The 14,271-nt window shown below is 50.6% G+C and overlaps 2 protein-coding genes across 2 annotated transcripts in view; both read left to right on the top strand.

Annotated features, from left to right (window-relative positions):
- Window positions 1-14,271, top strand: part of ACTB (actin beta) — a 333,619-nt gene that overhangs the window by 56,563 nt on the left and 262,785 nt on the right. The gene's annotated exons all lie outside the window — the stretch shown is intronic.
- LOC145721375 (olfactory receptor 10AC1-like) lies at window positions 10,110-13,488 on the top strand. Its single transcript, XM_081819047.1, has one exon. It carries the CDS (start codon window positions 10,889-10,891, stop codon window positions 12,089-12,091), a length of 1,203 nt encoding a protein of 400 aa, XP_081675173.1. The 5' UTR covers window positions 10,110-10,888; the 3' UTR covers window positions 12,092-13,488.

Genomic DNA, 14,271 nt, shown 5'->3' with positions numbered 1-14,271 from the left:
AGGATGAGAAAAGATGTACCGTGCAAACAATAATAAAAATTAAGTGGAGTGACTAGACCGATAGCAGACAAAATAGGTTTTGTGATAAAAAATTGTTACTAGAGATAAAGAAGAATATTTAATAATGATAAAAGGATTGATCCATCAGGAATGCTACAATTATGAACATATATACACCTAACAACAGAGCCCCGAAATATCTGGAGAAAAACTGGTCAAGGAAGAAATCAAAAAGGAAATAAGTATTTTGAATCAAATGAAAAAAAATTTAAAAAACAATGTATAAAATTTTGTGGGACATGGTTAAAACAGTGTTTAAAGGGGATTAGCAATAAATGTCTACGTTGGGAAAGAACAAAGGTCTAAAGCTAATGATGGCAACTTCCTTCTTATCATACTAGAAAAAGCAGTCCAGATTCACCAAAAGGAAGAAGAAATGAAATACTACCTGAGGAGAAATCAATCAAATAGAAAATATAACAGAGAAAAAAAATAGTGGAGAAAGTTGATGAAATTAAAACTTGATCCTTTGAGAAGATCAATAAAAATAGCCTAGCCAGATTAGTTAGGAAAAAAGAGAGAAGCACAATTGATCCCTGTCCACAGATCCTATGGATACTTAAATATGTGACCAATTTTATGCCAATAGATCCAGCAATTCACATACACTGGACAAATTACTCAAAAGACACAAGTTCACTTGAGCGTGTTTATCATTCATTAAATAGAGGAGGTTCCTTTCTCTCTCTCTGGTTTGCTGAGAATTTTTATCAGAGATAAATGCAGGTTTTAGTCAAATGCTTTTCCTGCATCTATTGAGATGAGCATGTGGCTCTGTTTCTCCACATTTTACCTGATTTTGGTAATTTGTTTCTTCTTTTTTTTCCTGATCAGTCTTTCTGGAGATTTATCAATCTTCTTGCTCTTTTCAAAAAATAAAATTGTAATTTTATTCATCTCTGTTTTAATTTTCCCATGTTGGGGATTTTTGCTCTGATCTTTATTTTATTCCTTTCTTGTGCTTACTTTGTATTTAATTCACTATTCCTTTTCCAGTTTCTTAAGGTGGAAGCTGAGTTTGATTTCAGATCTTTTTTTCTAACAGAGGAACTTGGCACTATAATTTTCTCTTTAACCCAGCAGTTGGCAAACCCATGGCCCATTCAACAAATGCAGCCCACCACATGGTTTTGTACCACCTCTGACTTAAGAATGCCTTTGTGTTTTTAAATGGTTGAGAAAAATCAAAGGAAAAATAATATTTCGTGGCACATGAAAATTCTGCCAAGTTCAAATTTCAGTGTCCGTAAATAAAGTGTTACTGGAACGTAACCAGGCTCGCTCACTCCCATGTGGCTGCATCGGGAGTACAATGGCAGACTCAAGCAGGTGCAACAAAGATCAGTTGCAACAGACACGGTGTATATCCATTTTGTAAAAGAGGAAAAGTGACTTCAAACACTGTACTTTTAAGACCTGGTGGAGTGAAGATTATTTTGTTACCGACTTAGATGGCAAAGCATTGTGTTGGCCATAGCAAAACACAGCTTTGCTCGAGAGTACAGTAGACATTGACCTTACCAGGCTAGACACTCGTCATCCTCTTCCCAGCTCACAGGAGAGCAACAATCAGAGACATTAGAAAGCTTGAAAGAGATGATCTTATCGCATCAGAATTTCTTCACAAAAGTAATAATGAGGTTTGGGGCGCCTGGGTGTCTCAGTCAGATAAGCATCCAACTCTTGATTTCCGCTCAGGTCATGATCTCAGAGTCCTGGGATCGAGCCCCATGTTGGGCTCCGAGCTCAGTGGGGAGTCTGCTTCAGGATTCTCTCTCTCCCTCTCCCTCTCCCTCTGTCCCTCCTCCTGATCTCTCTCTCTCTCAAATAAATAAATCTTTTTTTTTTAATGAGGCTGAAATGAAACTGAGTTTTTCTGAGTGGCCCATTTATTAGCCAAGCAAGAAAAGCCACCTCCCTAATGGGTTAATTAAATCGTGACAGAGACAACTGGAAAAAAAAATGTGTAAGAGAAGATAAACATATTCTGAGATGTTTGGCGTTTTGGTGAGAAGAAGAGTCAAGGACATTGAGAGCAACATCAGTAGTCAATTTCAAAACAAGGCAAGTGACTTTGAGTGGTTTACCTTGTCTCTCAGTGAGTTGACAGTTGTTACTGATACCTCGCAGGTTGTTCATTTTTTGAGACGCCAATGCCAAGCTTGAAGTGACTGAAGAATTAGCCTCGATGGATATCAAACAACTACAGGTGAGAATATTTTCAAAGATCAAGTTCAAAAGAGCAAATGAGGCTTACAGTTGACGCTACTGATCAATAACACATGATAGGTTGAAATAGCTTTCAAAAAGTACCTACTAATAAAGAAGGCAATTAATAACCACAGACTCTAAATACCTTCTATTTTCACAAGCTTTGTGCATTCGTGAAACGAGGTCTCCTTCTGCTCTACAGATATTTTCGCCAACATCAATGGCCACGCATCATGGAAGATTCACTGCTTGATGAATTCTTTCAGCTTTTGTACATTCAGAAATGTTTAAATGTCTCCTTTTTTGAAAGATACTTTCACTGGGTACAGACTTTTTTTCCTTTTTAGTCCTTTAAAGCTGTTCCTCCACTGTCTTCAGGCTTGCTGACAAGAAGTTGGCAATCACTCCTACATCTATTCCTCTGTATAGAATGTGTCTTTTTTATTTAGATTTTTTTATGTTTTCTTTTTGCCCCTGATTTTAAGCTGTTTCATTGTTTTCTTCATGTTTCTTGTGCTCAGAGTTTGCGGAGCTTCTTGGATATATGGATCTGGTTTTCATTTGGGATTTTGGGGATCATTATTTCTTCAAATATTTTTCTCCATCCTCCTCTACTTTTCTCCTTTTCACATTCCAATTACACATTTATTACATTGCTTGACTTTGTCCCACAACTTGCTGATTCTTTTTTTTTTTCCTATCTGTATTTAATTTTGGATTGTTTCCATTGCGATGTCTTCAAGTTCACCAATCTCTCCTGCATTGTCTCCACATGGTGTATGTTTCATTTGGACCCAGCTGTTCTCTTCTCTAGAAGTTTGACTGTCCCCCCTTTAAAATACTCCCCATCTCTCCTTGGCATGACCAATATTTCTTCTAGCTTCCAGAACATATGGAATACAGTTGTGATAACCCTCCCAGCGTCCTTGTCTACTAAATCTGTCATCTCTGGATTGGTTATGATTGATTTTTCACTTCATTATGGGTCATGTTTTATATGCATTCCAGATAATTTTTTTATTTTTTATTTTTTTAAATTTTTTTAAGATTTTATTTATTTATTTGACAGAGCGAGACACAGCTAGAGAGGGAACACAAGCAGGGGGAGTGGGAGAGGGAGAAGCAGGCTTCCCGCCGAGCAGGGAGCCTGATGCGGGGCTCAATCCCAGGACCCTGGGATCATGACCCAAGCCGAAGGCAGACACTTGACAACTGAGCCACCCAGGCGCCCCTCCAGATAATTTTTTTAAATCACAGATCACATGTTACAGAAAGATAGTTTGTTGTTCTCCATAGTTAATCTCTCAGGGTTTCCTGGTGAATCTACAAGTGAAATCATTTTCTCTGATACCATTCATCAGCCTGGGTAAAGACAGATTATTCTGACCCCCTTGCTGGTTCATAGCTAATCAGTGCCCCCCTCAAAACGTTCAAACAAGATTCACTGTTCCCAGACTATCTGCAGTGTTAATTCCTTTCCCTCTTTTTAAAATTTAAATCCCCCACCCCTCCCCCCCCTTTTTTTTGCTTATTTAGGACTCAGTCCATGGTTTTGATATCTACTGTACACCAGTAAACAGCATGCTGATGGTTAACTATGTGTCTTTACATTTTTCTTTGACACCAGACACAGAAGAATATGTATTTTAGGGTTTGAAAACAAGGAAAACTATATAAGGTGCTAAAAAAATGTATTATTTTCCCTTAGGGAAGAGGGAAGACAACAGTGAGGCAGGGAGTGAGGAGGGTCTCTGGAATTCTGGCAATGTTCTGTCTCTTCACTTTGTGAAAATTCAATTGTACCATTATTCTGTGTAGTTTTCTGTAAGTCTGTCGTATATCAATTATAATGCTTATTTTTTAAATGATGACTAACATCTGGTAAAAATAACATTGGATTCCTACCCCACATCTTACGGGGTAAATTGCATATCGATTAAGCACTTAATTGTTAAAAAAGAATCAAACTTGCACAAACAATGAATCATGGAACACTTCATCTAGAACTAATGATGTAATGTATGGGGATTAACATAAGAATAAAAAAAAAAAAGAATCAAACCACAAATGTTTGAGGAGAAAATGTGGAGAAATAATTTTTATTTTAAGAGTGTTTCAAGCATGATGTGCAACCCAGAAGCTACAAAAGAAAATATTGATGAATCTGACTACATTGAAATAAAACAATTCTCCGTGGCAAAACTCGCCATAAACAACATCAGAAGACACATAGTGAGCCAGGAAAGAGTTACAATTCCCACTACAGGCAGTTGAATTCCTTTAATATGTATATTAAAAATGGCTTATAATCAATAGAAGCTAAGAGCCACAGGCAAATAGAAAAAATGGGGAAGAAAAAGAATATGAACGAACAGTGCAAAAAATAGAAATGTCTTTTAAAATAGGAAAAGAAGGTCAACTTTACTCACAGAGAAGTACAAGTTAAAATTATGCTGAGACACCGCATTTCTACCAAATCGAGGACAATCTGACAGCACTGTGTTGGTGAAGATGTGGAGGACGAGCAGGTGTTTTAATTTATTCCAGATGGGAGCACTGAGTGCTAGAATAAAGATGCAAAGTAACATGTGAATAACTAACAAAATAACTAAGACAATTTAAAATGCACAATCCCGGGGTGCCTGGGTGACTCAGTTAAGCATCTGCCTTTGGCTCAGGTCATGATCCCAGGGATCTGGGATGGAGCCCCACATTGGGCTCCCTGCTGAGCTGGGAACCTGCTTCTCCCTCTCCCTCTGCATCTCCCCTGGCTCGTGCTCCCTCCCTCTCTCTCAAATAAATAAATAAAAAATCTTAAAAAAAGAAATAAAATGCACAAACCCATTGACCCTAATTACACACATGCCAAATACCATGTAGGTAAGGAAGGATATTTATTTCAGTATTGGTTGTAATGGCCAAAGATCAGAACCCATCTAAATGCCCTTCAACAGGGACTTGTCCAGTAAGTGATGGCGTCTAGCAGCACCTGGGTGGCTCAGTCAGTTAAGTGTCCGACTCTAGGTTTTGGCTTGGGTCATGATCTCAGGGTCCTGGAATTGAGCCCTGTGTCGGATTTCGCGCTCCGCAGAGAGTCTGCTTGAAGATTCTCTCTCTCCCTCTCCCTCTGTCCTCCCGTCCTGCCCCACTCGAGCTCTCTCTCTAAAATAAATAAATAAATCTTTTTTTAAAGTAGCAAATAACACACACATGTGCATGCTATCCTGCGTATACTTAGAGTATCTCTGTAAGGAGAAATGGATCTGCTAAAGGCTGTTGCTTCTGGGTGGGTTTAGAGGCAGGGTTCTTGGGTCAGACTATTCTTTTACACCCTTTGAATTTTGAACCAGATATTTTTTTTTTTAAAGATTTTATTTATTTATTTGACAGAGAGGGAACACAAGCAGGGGGAGCAGGAGAGGGAGAAGCAGGCTTCCCACCGAGCAGGGAGCCCGATTTGGGGCTCGATCCCAGGACCCTGGGACCATGACCTGAGCCGAAGGCAGACGCTTAACGACTGAGCCACCCAGGCGCCCCGATAGTTCATATTTTAAAATGTAAACAAAATTAATGCCTAAAATAGTTAAGAAGACTATGTAGCAAATGGAAAACAGGTGTCATTCAATGTTAAATGGGAACAGCAGGATACCGAATCGTCTGTCTCGAAGTGCTGTGGTCGTCTCTGCAATTGGGCAGTGAGAACTCGAGAAGTCTGTGTTGTTGCGTTTTGTTGCTCAGCACTTTGGGGTATTTTCCAGTGATGGTGGTGGTGGTGGAGAAGGTGCCTACCCCCATCCCCTCCACCAATCACCCCATTCTGAGATCCAGGCTGCTGACCACCCCTTAGTTCAAACTTTGGAGAAATGTGGAGTGAGCAGGCATGTTCCCCATCCCAGTTTACCTCCGGCTCCTGCCGGTCCCTCCATCACTGCAGGAAGGTGGTAGCCTCCGTCCCCTTGGCCCAGAAGTTTCCAACTCTCCCAGGACACCCCAGTTCAGATTTCCCAAGTTGTCCTCCCTGCTCGTCCCTCAGCCCCCGGCCTTCTGAGACCGCCGTGCTCCTCAAGCTCCACAGCTCCGGGCCAAGATCACTTAACAAGACCCTGGGGCTTTACATGAAGCCAGACCCTTAAGTGGGCCCTGGGAAACCTATTAAGTCACTCTTTGCTTATGGTGAGCGTCCCTGGGAACAGGGGCGGAGATCACGGGAGAAGAGGGGGAACGATGTGGTGCAGCCAGGCTGCCCCCCATTTTCTACCAAGTCCTCCTATAGTCCGCTGCTACTTTATGATTTGTATCCACAGAGGAACTGCTATTTGATCTGGGCTGTGAAGAGTGAGTAGCTTTCCAGGTGGGGAAGGACGCTCTGATGTGGAGAAGGTGTGCGCCGTCAGGGAGAGGTGGGAGACCGGTGGACGTGTGGTGCGGACTGCTGCGTGGCTTGTGCGGAAGGCATGGCCAGGAGATGGGGGGACCGACAAGGCCCACAGGGTCTGTGTCGCGATGGCTGGAACTTGCCCTTCCACCCAGGATTCAGGTCACCCACTTAGCCCAGACTGGATCTCTCCCCTCGCAGGCGTCACTGGGGGACGCATATTCCCCCGTCCGGGATAGCAGGGTGAGCAAGGCACCCGGCCAGCCAAGATGCTGAGGATTTAATTCAGGCTGCCATTTAGGGTCTGGTGGCCCCAAGTCTGGCTTGAATGAATGAGTTTTCAGATTTTGGTCTTTTTTCTCCAAGGATGCCATGGAAGATTGGGTGTGGGTGCCAAGGACTTAGTGCAAAGCCCCTGCTGGAATTCACCAGCTTTATTTATTTATTTTTTTTAAGATTTTATTTATTTGACAGAGAGAGCGAGCGAGAGAGGGAACACAAGCAGGGGGAGCAGGAGAGGGAGAAGCAGGCTTCCCGCTGAGCAGGGAGCCCGACGCGGGGCTCGATCCCAGGACCCTGGGATCATGGCCCGAGCCGAAGGCAGACGCTTCACCAACTGAGCCACCCAGGCGCCCCAGGAATTCACCAGCTTTAAACCCATGTTTTCAGGAGAGAGGAAATCCCACAAGGAGGGGAGTCTCAGGTCCAGAAGCCTGAGGGACATAGGAGACTGTCCTCCGCTGTCTCTCTGTCTCTTGTCTGTCTCTCCGTCTCTGTTTCTCTGTCTCTGTCCCTCTCTTCCTTCCTGTCTTTCTCTTTCTCTTTCTCCCTCTCTGTCTCTCTCTGGGTCTCTGTTAGCCCAGAGCCTGATGAACCCCCTGGGGCGGGATGCTCTGCCAAAGGCCGCGTGTCTTCCCTCCCGCTCTGCCCTCAGCAGTTCCCTCTGCCTATCCCTCGTCGTGTGCCTCGTTCTGTTTCTGCACCTCAATCTGCTTCCTTCTCTCTCCTCCAGCCCCCTTTCCGTTTTCCCCTCGCCTGGGTGGGGAAGGACCCACAGACAAGGCAGACAGAAGAGCACGGACTTTGAAATCAGACCGACCTGGGGACCTCTAGCTCAGGGGAGATGCTCTGTGACTCCCCCAAGTCTCAGCTCCCGCATCTGTAAATTAACAGGAACGGTGACGTGCCTGCCTCACAGAGGATTCACAAAGATCCAATAATGCCGCGCATGGGGTGCGTTTAGAGCTCGCCGTCAGGGCTGGGCGCGTGGCAGTGACTGTCACAGGGGCGTCGTTGCCGCGGTTCGGCTCCCCCCCCCCGCCCCCCGCGCCCCTCGGCGTTTGGAGGGAATACGGGGCTGTTGCCAACAAAGGGAAGTTGGAGGCGATATCTGTGTCCCCGGGGCAACTTTCCAGGAGGCCTTGGCGGAAGAGCTGCGGGGAGGCTTTGGAGAAGAGGAAGCGAGGCCAGGCACTTGCAGGCTTCAGGGTCTTGGCCTCAGGGCAGAGAGGCCAGGTGACACTGGTCAGCCCCCTGCCTCCGCCTCCCCGGGCCCCGCACGTCCCTCTCCTCTCTGCCACTCGCTGTCTGATGTCTCCAGAGATCTTCAGCCAGGGTGGAATGTCACCCACACGCGGGGAGCAGGAAGCACAGGACAGGACTGAGCGTGTGCTGATACGTTGGCGATCCGTTCCATACGGTTCCTGCATGTAGGCAGGGCTGTGCCAGGCGCTTTCCGGACTTGCTGCCGGCCCGTCATCACGACCGAGGAGGCTGCTGGTGCCTCAGGAGATTCAAACTCGGAGCTGTCTCTGCTGGTCGGGGAAACAGCTGAGACAGAACAGGTGTACGTGAACCCCAAGGCCCTGTTTGTGCCACTGGGCCATTCTGGCTCCAAGAGACACAAAGGATGGGCTTCTGCTGGGGAGAGAACTATGGCATTACATCCCGGGGCACTCCCGGGGCCCCCCACCGTGCCCTGCACACTGCAAATGGACACACACACGCACACAGTGGCAAGGCTGGAAAGAGCTGTTTTGATAGGTACACTGGTCTGAGGCTCTCCAAAGATCCATAAATGGATGCCAACCATTAGGCCTAGGTTAACGCCTCCCTTACTGATCTAGTGTTCCAGAGTCACCCGATGCCCTTCAAAGTCCCTCATAGGCTCTTGGAACATCAAGATATCTTTAAAAAACGGCTTACCTTGGGCATGCGAGCCTAACCACACACACACAACTTTCGGTAGAACTGTACGATATCAGAACCTGAAGCAACTCTAAAGGTCGTCTGGTCCAAGTCTCCTCTCACGGGGGAGGAACCAGACTGATACGTGGTGGCCCACTCGCCGTCACACAGCAGATGGTGGGGGACGGGGTTCGCGGTTCCCGGGCGGTGGCCAGCGGCGTGGGCTCTGTAGAAATGGCCTCGAGGCACCAGCAGCCTCCTGTGCGGAGAGGGAGCACCAGTTGAAGAGGAGGGAGCAGCTGGGGGGGGGGTGGGCTGCACAAGCCGCATGCGCACCAGCCTCAGGGCCGTCCACGCGTGCCTACACGTGGAGCCCGGCAGGCAGCCGCTCAGCGTGGCCAGCTGAGGCTCCTGGGGAGGTGAGCTTGACTGAGGCTCCTGAGCGGTGCAGTTTTAAGGCCTGGGGTGTGTGAAGAGAACGACGAGGAGAATATGCCTCTTAGTAGAGTGAATGAAGGGGACGGCGGGACCTCTGACGGCGGGGCGGCCGGCCCAACAGGACTCTGGTAGTCTGGGGGGGCACTGGCCCTGAAGATGACCGAGAGCATGGATCCCATCTCAGGATGAGACTGACACATGCTGAGGAGCACTTTAGGGGAGGAACCAACAGAAGGTGGGGACAGCTGTCGGTCGCCAAGGGGTGAGGCCTCTCCAGGACCAGAAACTCAGGGACATACAGGGACACAGACAGGAGGCGTACCTTTGGGAGAAATGGGGATTAATCCCCTCGCTTACAATAATTCAGCAAACAACAGACATGACTCAAACCTTCCGTTCCCAGAGCCTGAGTTTAGTGGCGTTGCCATGACAACGGTGGGATGGGAGGATGACACCTGGGAGGCAGGGGTCGTCACCCACACGTAGCGCGTGACGTCAGCCCAGCTCTTCCCTGTAGGGAATGTGGGGACTGCAGGGCGTCCCAGGAAGCCCCCTCCCCCGTGTGCAGGGACAGGTCTGCTCAGGACAGGGGAGTCACGCCCTCCACCTGGAGCCCGTGGTGCCAGCATGCAGGAGGCAAAGCCGGAAGTCACACTGAAGGGGACTGGGGACATAACCCCAGGGCAAAGAAGGGAGAGTTAAGCCAAGAATTGTCAGCTGACGTTGGGAGGGTCATTCAGGTGAATGGTGCTGGAGGCAGGAGCGCCGACTGGTGTCCGCTGTGATTGCTGGTGGCGGGCGGGGGGTGGGGGGGGGTGGGGAGGAAACTGGAGAGGTGAGAGAACAGGGAAGCACTCCCGGAGGTGGGCGGTGCACCTGCCCAGTCGTCCTGTGGGGTGCAGGAGGGGGGCTCCTCCACAGTGACTTCTGACTCTGGAAATGGGCCCGGGGCTAGCTCCATTCACAGAAGGTCGAGGAAGTTTCCTCGAGAAATGACGCCGTAGTTCAGGACAGGTTGCATTGGAAGTGTGGGCGGGGCGTGTGGGTGGCAGTGCTGAGGGTCTTCAGCTCGGAGAAGGGAGTGGGTCTGTGGGAGGCTGGGGCTGAACGTCGCAGCTTGGGCCTCGGGCGTGTCCACCATAACACGGGGCAGGTGCGCGTCTTCCCCGGGACAGAGCCAGAGAGAATGGGCAGGCCCAGGATGACCATGGGGGTGTCCTGAGTCCAGCTGATGGGAGCGGGAAAACATAAATAAGACAACAGCCAGGGCAGGTGAGGACAGGAGGGCGTGTGGTCTATCCGCAGAGAGCCCCGGGATGCGTGAGTGCAGGGATAGGACGGGCCTCTGCGGACAGGAGACTCCGGTGCTGCTCCAGCCCCTCACCCGGGGCTTTGTCCCAGGAGCGACCATCTCCATACCCCAGAACCAGCCGCTTGGGAAAGAGCCTATCCCTTCAGAAATCTGACCCCTCAGGCCACTGTCCACTCAGGTGTCCATCCCCACCTTCCTCCCTGAAGGCTGGCCCCTCGGGTGCAGGGGCTGTGGGCTCAGAATGCTGACCAAACCCGGGGGCTGCGTGGACAGGTGTGCAGAGACACCTGGGTGCCTGGAAGAGCATGGGGCATGGAGGCCAGAGGGAGAGCAGGGGGTGGCTCCAGACATCTGAATTCCTGGGGGACACTGGGCTGGGGGCAACAAGGGGCAGAGAGTGCTGGCTTGGGGAGAAAGCCTGGTGTCTCCGGTGGAAGGGGTGTGGGGACCATCCGTGTGTTTTCTGGGAGGGATGTGTCACCGCGACCCTCCTCTCTGGCCAGTGCGCCTGTCCTCCCACAGGTCCTGACATGAGCCCCTGGCCCGAGTCCAACTGGACCACCCCGCAGGAGTTCGTGAGCCTGGGATTCTCCGGGTGGCCCCAGGGGCTGCAGCAGCTGCTTTTCGCCTTCCTCCTGCCACTCTATCTGGCCACGCTGGCTGGAAACCTGCTCATCCTGGGCCTGGCTGTCGTGGACCCCGCCCTGCACACTCCCATGTACTTCTTTCTGGGGGCACTGTCCACTGTGGAGGTGGCCTACACGCTGGTGCTGACCCCGCGCATGCTCGCCGGCTTCCTGCTGCCGCCGGGGGGCCAGGCGGTGGCCCGATCCACCTGCGCTGCCCAGATGGGCCTCTTTGTGGCGCTGGGAGGCTCCGAGTGCCTGCTGCTGGTCGCTATGGCCCTGGACCGCTACCTGGCCATCTGCCGCCCCCTCCACTACCCCCAGCTCATGACCACGGGGCTCTGCTGGTGCCTTCTCGCCTCCTGCTGTGCTGGGGGCTCTCTCCTGGCCTTGGGGCTCACCACGGCCATTTTCCAGCTGCCCTTCTGCCAGGGGGGCTCAGTCAACCACGTCTTCTGTGACCTCCCGGCGGTGTTGGTGCTGGCCTGCGGGAACCACCAGCTGCAGGAGCGGGTCCTGCTGGCAGCTTGCCTGTTGCTGCTGGTGCTGCCCCTGGCCCTGATCCTGCTGTCCTACACCAGGGTGCTGGTGGTCATCCTGGGCGCTGGGGGGTGTGCAGGCCGCCGCAAGGCCTTCAACACCATGGCGTCGCACCTCACGGTGGCCGTGCTTCACTACGGCTGCGCCACGGCCATGTACGCCAGGCCCCTGAGTGGCCGCTCCCTCGAGGAGGACAAGCTGGTCTCGCTCATCTACATCAGCCTCACACCGCTGCTCTACCCCACCATCTACACGCTGCGGAATCGGGATGTGCAGCGCGCCCTGCAGCGGGTGGTCAGCGGCAGGACGGCAGGGACCGTCCCCCAGGCTGACGCCAACTAACGGTGTGAGCCAGGTGGTGTCTGTCCTGAAATCGCCCTCACTGAGGGGAACCTCACCATCCAGAGCCATCTGGGGCTCCCCGGGACGGGCTGGACAGAAACCTGAGTACAGCGTACCAGGACTCCAAAATCGGACCTCAGCCTAGTTCTTCGGCGTCTGTGGACATTTCAAGCTGAACAGTTCTCGTTGGTGGCCATGCACTGTGGGATGTTCCGCGGCCCTTGTCTCTGCCCAGTAGATGCCAGTAACACACCACCGCTCCCCCGCAGTTGAGATGACCAAAACTGTCACCCGACATGGCCAAACGTCACCTGAGGGGCAAGGTCAGCCCTGGTGGAGAACAGCTGCGCTGAACTCTGGCCACACGGTATCTGCTGAAGAGAAACGAGTCCTCCTATACAAGAAGTTTACGGCTGCGTTATTGATAACAGACAAAAACTGGAAACGAGCCAAATGTTCATGGACATGGGCTAGACACAGAGATGGGGCGCCTGGGTGGCTCCGTTGGTTGGGCGTCCGACACTTGATCTCGGCTCAGTTCATGATCCCAGCGTCGTGAGTTCAAGCCCCACATTGGGCTCCGTACTGGGTGTGGAGCCTGCTTTAAAAAAAGCAGGGGGGGCACCTCAGTGACTCCTTCGGTTAAGCATCCCACTCTTGATTTCGGCTCAGGTCACGGTCTCAGGGTCATGAGATCGAGCCCCCACGTCGGGCTGCACACTGGGTGTGGAGTCTGCTTAAGATTCTCTCCCTCCTGCTCTGCCCTTCCCCCACCCCACTCTCTTTCTCTTAAAAAAAAAAAAAGAATAAACACCAACAACCTGTGGCATATTCGTGTGCGGGAACTGTACACAGCAATGAGGAGGAGAGGTCTTCCTGTTGGCAGACGCAGACACAGACATAATACTGAGTATGAGAAGCGAGACACCGAATGCCTCCCTCCTCGTAAGGGCAACGACAGACTCATCTGTGGTGGTTGATACCGTAAGAGGGGTCACCTGGGAGAAGGGTCTGTGTGGGCGCGGGCACTGGAGAAGTTCCGTATTCTGATCTGGCTGGGCATGACATGGGTATCCGTGTGTGCAAATCTTCATCCAGATGCTTACCTTAGATCTGAGCACTTCGCTGTCCCTAAAATAAACCACAGCTGGTTCAACTGTTGCCAAGTAAGGCAGGCCGTCGGGATTGCCGTGCCCTTGCTCATGCTGCTTTATTTCCCTGGTACTCTCTTCCTCTCGTTCCACCTACGAAAACGCCTTCCTCCTCTCAATGACAATGGCTGCGCCTCCAAAACATAATTTCAGCATCTGCTTCGCTTTCCGCTCACCTACCCACGCCCCCCATGCAACTATACGGTGAGCTCTTTAAAGCCAGACCTCAGACCCTGTTCTTCTAGTTCCAGATCCGTGAACTTGGTAGTTCTTTTTTTTTTTTTTTTAAAGATTTTATTTATTTATTTGAGAGAGAGAATGAGATAGAGAGCATGAGAGGGGGGAGGGTCAGAGAGAGAGGCAGACTCCCTGCCGAGCAGGGAGCCCGATGTGGGACTCGATCCCAGGACTCCAGGATCATGACCTGAGCCGAAGACAGTCGCTTAACCAACTGAGCCACCCAGGCGCCCGAACTTGGTAGTTCTTAATAAGAATTTGATGGGAGGAACAAACCATAGACGAGCTCCTGGGTTCTCTGGGGGTTTCACATATGGGCTACAGGCCCAGGGCATAGCATAGCTCTGGAGTCCTACCAACGGCAAGAATCTGTCAGACCGAGTCCTCCTCTGGGGTCTGTTCTCAGTGTCAGAGCGGGCTGACAACCTCAGCTGGGGCAAATTCTTGGGCCCAACTTACCAATCAATGCAAGGAGCCTCAGAAGCTGCAGGCTTGTAACTTGGCATCCTAACTGCATTCAGAAAACTCAGCAGGCCTGATTGTACCAGGGCCCGAGTCCCAGATTGTGCGGGAGGGAACTCTTCCGAAAAACAGCCCCCCGCCCCGTAGAGTCCCATTCAGACACCGGAATTCTGAGAGGCAGAATCAGTGCAGGTGGATCCTGCCCACCTGGCCCCTTGGTGGGGAAATGGCCCACCTACAGGGGCTGCCTCGGAGCCCAGGAAGAAGGGAATATGTGCAGGCCACGCGCAGCTTCAAGAATGGGTCACCAGCTGCCTCAGACGACTCGTG

Source organism: Leptonychotes weddellii, chromosome 5 (genome assembly GCF_054177405.1).
Source record: "Leptonychotes weddellii isolate Sample4059 chromosome 5, ASM5417740v2, whole genome shotgun sequence".
Taxonomy (NCBI): domain Eukaryota; kingdom Metazoa; phylum Chordata; class Mammalia; order Carnivora; family Phocidae; genus Leptonychotes; species Leptonychotes weddellii.
Note: the sequence above shows the minus strand (reverse complement) of the source record. Positions and strands in the feature narration are given on the sequence as shown.

Bases quoted from the DNA above. Each gene is read 5' to 3' on its own strand.
- LOC145721375 (XM_081819047.1), top strand. From the start codon at position 10,889: ATGGGGCATGGAGGCCAGAGGGAGAGCAGGGGGTGGCTCCAGACATCT.